Source organism: Protomyctophum parallelum (genome assembly GCF_964188405.1).
Source record: "Protomyctophum parallelum genome assembly, chromosome: 10".
Classification (NCBI taxonomy): Eukaryota; Metazoa; Chordata; class Actinopteri; order Myctophiformes; family Myctophidae; genus Protomyctophum; species Protomyctophum parallelum.
This window is the reverse complement of record NC_139704.1, coordinates 8858514-8870624: the sequence shown is the minus strand read 5'-3', so window position 1 is coordinate 8870624 and position 12111 is coordinate 8858514. Positions and strand designations below refer to the sequence as shown.

The following is a 12111-nucleotide window of genomic DNA, read 5'->3' as shown; positions in this document are numbered from 1 at the left end:
ACTTTGTATTTATTGTATACTGAAAGATGAGGAAAACACCGTTTTGCTTTTCATTTTACGTCTCTTTAGTTCCACTTTTGTTTTGTGCAGCTGTCCTTCCGTGTGACCATCTATCAGTTTTATTTATTCCAATGTCATAACCCGAGTCTTCAATAAAGTCCCTATGCTTTCATATTCATATGGATGTCTCTGTGCTGTTTGAATAATAACCAGAGGTATTAATGCGTCTATAGGCCTCTGAAATCCAATAGGCCTGTATATATGGTACAACAAGGAGATTTGATTGAGCACAAAAGGCCATCAATTTTGTATTTTGTGGAGAATGGTGTTGCTTTATTCAATGTCAACTTCACAAGTTCATATCCTCGTGTTTTGGTGTGAAGTGCAGTGTGCAATAGTATTGGATATGCCATTTTCATTATGGATCATTTCATACGCTATACTGAATGTTTATGGAGAATATATGAAAAGAAAAAATATATATATGCCAAGCATTTTATGTTATTTGTCTGTAAATTAGCCATAATTAAATCCCTATCGAACTCTAAGAAGTTATTGTATTCAATCCCCCCCCCCCCCCCAGTGTGACATAGGCTAAGTGCACTATTCGTGCAGCTTTTTAGCAATGCTTATTATTCGCCGCTCTGTTAAATTCCCATGCGGTTTATGCGTGTTTATAAATTAGAAATTTGCGGTCCTTTTTTCCCCCTTTTCTTTCTTTTTTTCCCCCCCTTTCTTTTTTTCTTTTGAGGTCCGCATTGAGCCGTTTCCCTTATGAGGAAGATTAGAGAAATCACTTTGTACGGGAGCAGATGTTTTCCCTCGGTCGTTATACGGGGGGGGGGGGAGGAGTGTGAGAGGAGGGGGGGGGGGGATATGGAGAGCTACCCGGTCACAGTCAGCATCCCCCGATTAAATACGGAAAATAGGTTTTGACAGCGGACGTCCTCCCCGGCTTTTCTGATACTTTCAAATTAATTTGCTGATCGCTTCTCTGCTTGGGATCGACTGTCCATATTACATCCCCCCCCCCCCCCAGGCGCTTTGTTTTAGCTTGTGTTATTAGACGGCCACATATAATCTGGCGAATAAAGCCCGCGCGTAATGGCGCATGCACAACACAAGCCGGCGAAGGACGTTTGTTTGGTATATAGCCTTTAACAAATCACCGGAGTCCGTGTCTCTAAACGCCGTCAGAAGGCTATGATTGTATGATTGTATATAATTGTGCGCCAGGGTGCCTGTACTCTGTGTGCCAGCATCTAAATGTTTTCTAGAAACTGCCAAGAACGAATTATTTCAGGTCTTATCTCCTCGGGACAGATTTTGGTTTTATTTTGACACCCGTTTAACATGCGTATACATTAAGATACATGTATTATTAAATGTTGATTTTTATTTATTTATTGTTTAATACCGACTCTGAAATTAGGTTTTATGTCAGTAGGCTAGTTACGATTTAATGATACAATTTACACGAATCAATGTCAAATTTTCAATAAAGCTATTTATTTCCTGTTATCTGGACTGGTCGTATAACAGCCATTGAGCATAAATGATTGTGTTTCGGAAGGCCTAATTATATCGGCGCTCAATGAAAGCGACAAATCAATTCACATGGTGTGAGTGACGCGTGCAGGGGAGAAACATTAAAAGACTCCAACTTTGATGAATCAAACAAAGCCAACCATTTATAGTTATAAAAAGAAAAACGGGAATAGTTTCTTACCTCGTATAGAGCACATCATGCATCACACAACCAGGTCGCTGTCCGCTCCACCATATTATAAACTGCCCAGGAGAAATCGAGCCTTATATATATAGGCTAGAACAACATGGGCAGAGAAATATATATTTACGCATACATGCAACCCACCTATATATAGGCTATTTGAGAGTGAATAAGACGGGCGGTTAAAGCCGGGCTTTAGTGCTCTCCTGCATGGCGTGTTGCGGAGGATCCTTGAGCCTTAATGGATTATCTCCTCTGAGGAAAGGCTTTGATGTGTCGTGGCCTCACCTCGCAGGTGCTGAGCAGTGGTCGGCACTAGCCCGAATATGTCCTCCTCTCTCCCTGCCTCGTCCAAACGCACCTAAAGCCTTAGACCTACCGCTCGGCTCTCGCTCTCGGGGCTCTTTACAATATCGTATTTAATGCATCGTCGTTTTAATAAGCACCGACAACATCCCGCGAAACCCCCCGCTCCAATCCTACCGGATAAAGGGACAAAACTTTCCTCCTCTCCCCCTCCCTCTCTCTCTCTCCCGGCTTTCCTAATCCCAGGCTTTACCAGATCAGCATTAAGGGAAAATTCGACTGCAATTTGGGATTAGACAAAATAGTCTTATTACAAAAGGTTGGTGCAACTTGATAACTTGATACTTGTTCTGGGTTTATCTCGGGGTCTTAGTCACATCGGAAGCACAGAAAAAAAAGAAAGGAAAACAAGAAATCTAGGGGAATTGGTCGTATACTATGCGTGTCTCCTTCGTGTCATCATATTTGTTGAATTGTCCTTTTGCATAATTTAACAGGGGCTGTATGTGGTTATAGAGGACAGGGGGGTGATGGAATTTCGGCCAGAGCCAGGCCTTCAGTCGGGCCTTCTGTTGCTGTTGAGACTTTTGGTTGTAAGAAGAACCGGGGCCACAACATCTCTCTATACGCCTCCTTTGGCTTTTCAAACTGAACAGCAAAATAACTTTGTTCCTTTTCGTCCCCGGGACCATTGATGGCTTACGGCGGCGTCTAAGTTCTCTCTCTCTGAAAGTGCCTCTTGTCGATGACTTTAAAGTTGTATAGGAGCCAAGAAAAGCCTCTCTCTCCCCCTCTCTCGCTCCCTCTGGCCTTTGATTGGCCACCCCCTCGCATTAACCAAAAATGTAATTTCGTTCCTATAAGGCGGTCAGTCGCTTTGAACATTAGCTCGCTTTCAGCTCCGGGCCTCAATTAGAATGAGTTGATTTTGTGAGATCCACAAAGGAGCCGAGCTAGCATCTCCACGACCCCCTTTTGAGAAGCAGTTAAAGCGACGGTGTGCCCTCCACCACGCTGCCACTGCGTTCTGTTGGCATTCTTCATATGAGCGGGGGAAAGAAAGTGACATTTGTGGAGAGAAGAAGGGGTAAAGGAAACCCACTTCGTTTGATTCAGTGGCCGTGCGGGTTTTCGTTGTGCGTTGAATTAAAATTACATGTCTTGCCTCTATATATCGGCACCGTTTTCCTTGAGACTCTTTTCACATTTCATCCTGGCGAGTCGGAGGTCTATCCCTATTAAACTTTACGTCAACCGTTCTCAAATGTAATTCTAAGTGGGGATTAGACATCATTAATATTCATGAGGCTTGGGGGGATATAGCACAATACACATACACAATAAAAATATAAATTTGTTAAAATATAATATAACCCCCTCCCCCCCTCTATATCTGTAACATTTCTCCTTAAATTTCTCCTGATAAACATTCAAGAAATACCCGCAGGCCTATAATATTAATTATGGAGGATATTTTTTTATGTTGAAATAAATAAAATATAGCTATAAAGGGCAACCTTCCCACGGTTATGCAGCCCGTCTCAACTAAACGGTAACGTAAACTTATTTTTTATTTTGACGACCGGAAGAACGTGATATATATATATATATATATATATATATATATATATATATATATAATATAAAATAAATAACGCGAGAGACTCCTAGAGGACATAACATAGCCTACCATTTGTAGTAATGTATCACGAAAACAAATATGATCAGAATATCATCCTAATTCTGTGCAGTAGCTATAGCTGAGCGTCCTTTGCCTACTGTTGCGGTGTGAATATCCTTCCCATGTTGTTATCAAGGACGTCTCTTGCTTGTGAGCTTCACGTCTCATTAGAAATAATACACTGGGCAGTGTGGCACAAAAATAATCTCCTCTGTATTTTTGGGTACAGCATAATTCCGTGCGTAAAAGTGCCGTGCGTAAAATCTATGTGTCCCTGCATTTACTTTTTCAGTGCCTCATATGCTATAATGTAGGCCTGGACAATCTCGCCCACTTTTCTACTAGGCCCCTGAAATATATTTCCATCTTTTTCCAATCCGTCCGTGGTGGTGCGTGTGTGTGTGTGTGTGTGTGTGTGTGTGTTTTTCTTGGACGGTCTCGGGGGGAGGGGCTTCCCGGCCTGGCTCCGGCGCTCATTGGCCCCGCTCGACGTCCGTCCGCGGCTAGGCGCGCGCCGATTGGCCCGAGTAGGCGGCTCTGCAGGTGTCCTCCGCTCATAGAGAGGGCAGGCTAGTGAGACAGTGATCAATCTCCATCACCTTAACGCAGTGACACACACACAACACACAACGACAAGCACAAGCAAATCAGTTTGATTTATTTGGTTGTAAAAACCCGGAACCATTTCGGCGACCACAACAGAGCGAGGACACCGTGGCACGTGTTGTTGGCTTGAGAGAACTCACTTGAAGCTTTCCGTAATGCTGTTCGCCTTTCTGACTGTTTGTTCTTGAGAGAGTGAGAGAGAGAGTTCCACACTTCCTCTGTTTTGCTGGATACTTTTACAGCCGATCGTCCTGCTGTCAGGCTCTGGGACGGAGGCAACCTTTTGGAGGACAGGAAAGGAGTTGAAAAGGGTGAGCTAAATACTTTGTCACATAGTTTTCCCTCAGAAATGTGCCGTATAGGTAGATCGATGTTTCCGTTCGGAACGGGACTCCCGTAAATAGGACAACAACTCGCATAACCAGTCCAGTTGAAGTGTAATGCGATAGGAGGACTCGCTTTTCACGTAGCCTTTGCGGCAACGCGTTTTACAAAGTGTTTACAAGTTTAGATTATGGGCTTTTTCTAACTATTTAAATACTGACAACTCTGTCGCCGAGGAATTGTTCCTCGAGTATTTAATCAATGTTTTGGGACACGTCAACTGGAATTAAATTGACTTGACTCCGTCGAATATAGATAATTTTCATATTTCCATTCCAATTCATCCGAGCGATTTTTAAAGTGCAATTGGTCATTAAAACGTCTCAACCACTTAGTAGATAATTGGAGAGGCGTGTTTTTTTTCTTTTTTCTTAATTTATTTTGCCGATAAGGACCCTTCTGAAACCCTCTCTCCCCGGAGGTCTAATCTAAATTCTAATTGAGTTCATTTGCACGAAGATCTTGCCTTTTCACATGGCTCTTGCTGGGCTGGAAATGTATGGTGGGAGCCGCTGGAATACACACACACAAAACACACACACACACACACACACACACACACACACACACACACACACACACACACACACACACACACACACACACACACAAAACCTCTGGCTGCGCTCAGCATGGGGGCTAGATAGGATCTCAGCCGAAAAGACATTCCTCTTAAATATTCACTAATTTAATTTACATGTGTTAAACTTAACGAGTTCTATTTGTTAGTTTAGATAATTCACACTGACAAGTAAACGTCTCTGTTTAATTACGATAATCACTGGTGAGCGTTTCTTTTCTCATTCAACTTTGGAAAACACACTAAAGGTCGCTGCATTCAACCTTACATCGCAAGTATAACATTTAAGATAGACGGTTGTTTACAGATGTTATAGTGTTGGTTTTAGATGGCTAATTTATTCCTGATTTTAGTTTTAGTCAAATTAATGTATTATGATATATAGGCTATCGTCCTGTCCAGCAAATCTAGCTAAAATAAGGTGAAATAAATTATTGATATATAGGCTAGACCTATATACATGTCAATATCTATTCACAACGACATTCAGCTCTGCCACAGTTTATTTATTTTTGAACGATTCCTGTATTGAAATGAAGAAAGGTGCAGGCGGACATCATGATCTGCAGGCCGTGCATGGTGAAGGAAGCCAGTGGTTTCACAATAGACGTGCATGTAAAGAATACACAATTCAAAAGTTCTATAGCAAAAATCGATACATTTATATAAATGATAAATCTATTATAGCTTATATGCACAAATAAAAGTAGAAACAACATGGGGAAAAATCTGCCAAACTGTGTTACCGAGTGGCTGCTTTGCAGTAATAATATCTCCCCTTTAACTTTTTTTCTTGAATTATTTGTTGGTATGTAGTAGGTATATAGGCTATACTGTTAAGCCCTGAAAGTTCCTATAGAGAATGTATTGTAATATTTTCAAATACAGATTCAGTTAGTTAAGTTATCTATAGTAGGCTAGCGGCCGATGGTCAATAATAGGCCTATATAGTCACGCTAAAGTATTTTCCCACGAGAGTTAACAAAAGTTATAGTTACCGCTTTTTGTTGCTATAGATTCCAAACGAGGTGATGTGCGTTTGGTTTGGTAGACCTAATATATTATGTCAACAGGTCCACATGGTTACGGATTCCATAGAGAGCATGTTTATATTTGGGGTTTTACTTAACTTTTCGTTTTTCTTTCTCTCTCAGAATAGCCATGCATAGGACATAATTCGCGTTGCACACTTTGGCTGATAGCGATTTTGTTTTGGTTGTACCAAATAGGCGCATTTTATTTTATTATTTGGGCAGTGTGTTTCATTTATTTGTAGGCCCAATTATTAATTATAAATAATGCCAAATATGTTGAGTAAAATTAAACTCATATACGTAGGTCTATGGCCCATCCTTATATTGGACAAATATGTTCTAGCTATTAAAATATTGTTTTAAATTGAGAAACTGAGTTTGTATCGATTAATACATTTTAATAATAAAAAGCTCATTACAATTCCTAACTGCAGCCAATATAATGCGCCTCAAACAATGAACCCCGCCAAAGCTTTGTTAGATGGCGTATACCTGCCCTACGTTTTAGTAGCTTTATAGTTGATCAGAAATAGCACCATAGTTTTTGTTCACATTTTATTTGTTTTAATATTTGCACACATTTCGTATAGAGCATAATTCAACTTAATTAGCCCTCTCTGGTAATTAATGTTTTCCCTCCCCTCGCGCGTTTGGCTGAAAAAACGAAAGCATATATTTAAACTCTTATTCTTATACCCATCTATTTTCCCAAAGACTTTGACCGTTGGTCCCCTCTCCCGGCAAGCTGCAACATCGGGGGAAATCAAACTATTGGCAAGATCTGGGGGGACCGGTGACTGCCTGTAGCATGATGTCATACCTCAAACAGCCCCCCTACGGCATGAACGGCCTGGGGCTGAGCGGCGCTGCCATGGACCTGCTGCACCCGTCGGTGGGATACCCAGGTAGGCTTATCTCCATCTTACCCCCCGGTCCACATGTAGCCCCGGGCAGCGGGACCTCTCCACATGGAAATGGAACCTTTTAGGATAAACCTATCGCCGGGACTTCAGTTTGTGTACCGCTTAACGACATGACTGCATGCCTCTCGGCAATGGTATAGGGCAGGCTATATAACCTATACTACTGTGAAATATTGAGTTTTAAATGTATTCGTGACAATTGGGTTATATGGTGTCAGTTTGGATCCATTTCTCTCAGAGTTAATTAATCGGGATTGCAGTATGTATATACGTATAGGGCAGGCCTATACGGTATAATGTGTTTGATTGTGCAAATTTATATTTGAGAGATTCATTCAGCGAGGTGGTGAGAATTCTGCGCATTTTCTAAAGTGTCACTTTAAAATTAGGCCTATATATGCATGCATATATAGCCAGCCTAAATAGCCTTGTTTTTAAAGGATTATACAATAGTCCCCCTTCATTAAATGTTCTAAAAAATATATCGAGTGAACATAAATATTGACCTCATTGAAATATGTCAACTTTTCTCGCATGTGTTCTTGTAGCGACGCCGAGAAAACAGCGTCGAGAGCGGACCACGTTCACCCGCTCTCAGCTGGACATCCTGGAGAGCCTCTTCGGTAAGACGCGCTATCCGGACATATTTATGCGGGAGGAGGTCGCACTGAAAATCAACCTACCAGAATCCAGGGTGCAGGTAAAAATGTAGTCATCATTATTATGTTTTATTAATTATTACGTTTATACGAAGGTGCGTTTTGTCTTTAGATTAGAGGAGTTGTTGCCAGCGTTGAGACTGGATGCCCCCCCACCCCCCCCCCCCCCCCCCCCCCCACACACACACACACACACACACACACACATACGCACACCGGCACCGGGCCTGCAGCTTCCCGCTTGACTTCAGAAGTTGGATGTTGGCAACTTGGCATTACTCAGCCAATCAAAATCCAGCAGTTATGCCAGTTTACCTGTTGACCTAAAATGTAGGCTACTCTCATTGTGGCGCCAGTGACGTCACGTGCCCTGGCTGGGACAGACATGTATAGTGAAATAGATAATCTTTTTTTTATGAAGAACTCAAAGTATTTCTACATCAGCTCCCATGTCAAATGTTCAATATCTCTTCAAAACTTCTATAATGTTTATTTTATTATTGTATTAAAATAAACACCTGCCCCTATATTGCTTAAATATATTAGGGGCATATATATATCAATACCCTCAGAATCAACTTGGATATGAGATGATGCCAATATTCCCTCTTCTCTCTCATATACTGTAAAACAATAAGTTAGAGGGGAGGGGACAAAGAAAAGCAGATAATCTGATCATGGCACTGATCATGAATACAAATACATTTTTGCTAAACCCATTTGGCAAGGTGGTCGGACTCCTAAAGAATAGAGTGAGGGAAGGACACAGTTTGTTGTTATTTCGTTTAAGGTGTGTGTGTGTGTGTGTGTGTGTGTGTGTGTGTGTGTGTGTGTGTGTGTGTGAAACCAACTCCATTTAGATTTTTTTTGCATTAATCAGTGCTATTGAACACCCTTTGTTTTCGAAAATATTGAATCAATGAAAAGTATATAGTAAAAAGCGCTTCAGACAAAACTTTAACTCCACTGGACTGGACCCTCAAACTGTCATAATAGCAACTAATTCCACCACCTCTCACCCTCTCATTGAAGTAATTGACAATATAAAGTCACAAAATCAACTTTGATGAGGCAGCATTGCTTCATTTTCAAAATATACGGTTTTCTTCATTTTCTGAAAAATGAACATTTTGGAGTTCTAGGTGCGCATGGTTTCTTCCTGACAGCATAGATATATTATTATATAGGCCTATAGTTAAATGTCTGTTGAATCTTTTTTGGTTTTCAGCCAAACCTTGATTCCCTCATAATGTCATAATGTTATTTAATGTTACTTCATAATGTAACCAAACGCTATAGTATATGTAACATGACCCACCCATATGGGAGACGAGACAATGCAGGTTGCCAAGAACTATAGCACACAGCTAGCGCAGCGTAAACAACTCACACTCACTCGCATACTGCAGTTCGACAACCACGCCAAACAAGCACTCCTTCTTGAGAAGGCATTAGGGGGAAAAGCCAAGGCATGCCCTCTCTCACTCACTCACTCACACTCTCTCTTTCTCTCACACTCACACACACGCACGCACAGTCGCACACGCGCACGCACGCACAACTTGAGTTATTCTCAGAATGCATGTGTGAAACAAAACGCTCTACATGATCTCAGGCTCTCGGAGCTCTAAAGTTACCCCTCACTGTGTGAGGAAACCCAATAGCCTGTTATCTTAGCCCTGTCTACCAGGTATGAAATTAGACCCCCTTTGGCTGGTCCAAGCCAAGGGGCCAAGGGTGGAAATGAACCTTGATGGATAATAACCCACAATTTTCTCTTCATAATGTACTCCCAAAGTCCAACACGCACCCCCCCCCTCCCCCCAAATCTCTCTCACATGCGCGTGCACGCACGCGCACGCACACACACACACACACACACACACACACACCTCTCTAACCTGTACCTGGAGGTTTGGAATGCATGATTTGCCAATTATGCACAGCAAAATGCTCAATGTTCATTTAACCCTGTGGAAATGGACGCAAATGGACCTCAGAGATCATTTTGCTGTGTACCGTATATGTCAAAGTTTCTATTGTCTTGATCCTCTTATACGTTCCATGCTATTACGTACTTAACTTTGATTGTGTGTGTGTGTATTTTCTCAGGTGTGGTTTAAGAACCGGAGGGCCAAGTGTCGTCAGCAGCAGCAGAGCGGCAGCAGCACCAAAGCTCGGCCGGCGAAGAAGAAGTCGTCCCCGGCGAGGGAGAGCACGGGCTCGGAGAGCAGCGGACAGTTCACCCCTCCCGCCGTGTCCAGCGCCGGCTCGTCCTCCTCCTCGTCCTCCTCCTCGTCCTCCATCATCAACCACACGGGCCCCTCCGCCCTCGGAGGCAGCACCTCTACCTCCATCAGCACCGTCTCCTCCATCTGGAGCCCCGCCATCTCCCCCGGGGGCAACAACGCGCCCCCGGCGGCCCCGGGGCTCCCGCTCCCCGAGCAGCCGGGCGGGGCGGGGCAGGCGGCCAACGCGTCCTGCATGCAGCGCTCCTCCGTCTCGGGCTCGGCATCGGCCGCCGCCTCCTCCTACCCCATGTCCTACAACCAGACGGCGGCGGGCTACGGCCAGGGCTACCCGGCCCCCTCCGGGTCCTACTTCAGCGGGGTGGACTGTGGCTCGTACCTGGCGCCCATGCACTCCCACCACCACCCGCACCAGCTCAGTCCCATGGCGGCCTCCTCCATGTCGGGGCACCCGCACCACCACATCGGCCAGTCGTCCGCCCCGCACCACCACCACCATCACCACCACCACCCTGCGCACGCGCAGGCGTACGGGGGCTCCGGCCTGGCGTTCAACTCCTCCGACTGCCTGGATTACAAAGAGCAGACTGCCGCTTCCTCTTGGAAGCTCAACTTCAACGCCACAGACTGCTTGGACTACAAAGACCAGGCCTCCTGGAGGTTCCAAGTCTTGTGATTGTTGTTGGGTTTTTTTCCTCGTCTTCTTCTCCCCGCAACTCCAAATTATTTTCTCCAAGTTCCGGTCTCCACTTCCATTTATTTTTCTTGATCAGTGTATTGATTGTTTTTCTTTCTTTCTCTCTTTTAAAGACACGGGGGGGGGGGGGGGGGGACCGGTGAAAAAAAACTTTATGAACCCCTAAAGTAATGAAATGGCTGCAGGAACACTCAACAATTGGACATTTGTCAACTCCCATCTTAAAGAAAAAAAGGAAAACACTAAAAAAGAAAACAATAGACAAGAGAGAAAACCGTCTCCACAGTTCCCTGGGGGAAAGAGAAAGAAAATAATTGTTTGGCAGTGGGCCACTAAGATTTTTATCAAGAATGAAGAATTAGTTTTAACCACTTAAACTCCAGCATCCGTATTGTGGGGAAAGCTTTTTGCTGAAACTATAGTAGATTGACAGGCTCCCAACGTGTGGCGTTGTGAGCTTGTCGATCAGAAGACAGAAAAGACACTAAGTATAGCTCCTGGAGGGACTCCGCTCCACCACGTCATGGGGTTTGAGTGGTTAATATGGACGTCCCCTCCCTCCCTCCCACCACCATGAATGAGTCACAAGATGAAAATGTTGTTTGGACCAAACTCCTCATGACCACCACCATGCGTCTTGACTCTAATATGGACAGGACTTCTTCTGGAAACTGGAAAGGTAGCATTAAACAACTGTTCCACACGCTGCGCTCTTATTATACCTCCAACCTGCAACAACCCCAATCATCGAAAATTGTGTATAGTTTTTATTTCTCGAAAATGTTGTTATTTTTAGGAACAAAAGAGATTTGTTTTAGTCAGCTACGTTCGAGGGGCTGAAATATGTAAATATGTTATTTGGGTCAGTTACAGTGACCGCGTTTAGTTGGTGTTTCTGGATTTGAAAATTGTTTATTAACTTTGAAAGAAAGAAAAGAAAGAAAATGCTGTATGTAAAATCTGTCCAAATATTCCAAAGAGAACGAATTGGCCATGAAGTTCCATTTTATACACATCCTTTTCCTCAAAATAATACTTTTTGACTATTTGAAATGTCATGGGGGAAAGCTTGAATCTAAAATATAGAGGCAAAATATTGGATATCATTCAGGTTTCATTTTCTTCTGATCCTATTTGACAGACTTCCTCACTTGGGCATTGTCACCCTTGATTGGGACATATTTTGACGGCAGCACTTGGCTTAATATTTGGAGTCACGTTTTTGAGGGAATGTGGATTTATAATTCCAAAATGACAGTG

The 12111-nt window shown here is 43.2% G+C and overlaps 1 protein-coding gene across 1 annotated transcript; it reads left to right on the top strand.

Annotated features, from left to right (window-relative positions):
* Nucleotides 1-4565: 4565 nt before the first annotated feature.
* Nucleotides 4566-10830, top strand: otx1 (orthodenticle homeobox 1; the record flags this gene model as incomplete). Its single annotated transcript, XM_083774592.1, has 4 exons — nucleotides 4566-4636; nucleotides 7038-7228; nucleotides 7795-7946; nucleotides 10018-10830. Exons 2-4 carry the CDS (start codon nucleotides 7132-7134, stop codon nucleotides 10828-10830), a joined length of 1062 nt encoding a protein of 353 aa, XP_083630718.1. The 5' UTR covers nucleotides 4566-4636; nucleotides 7038-7131.
* Nucleotides 10831-12111: the final 1281 nt, after the last annotated feature.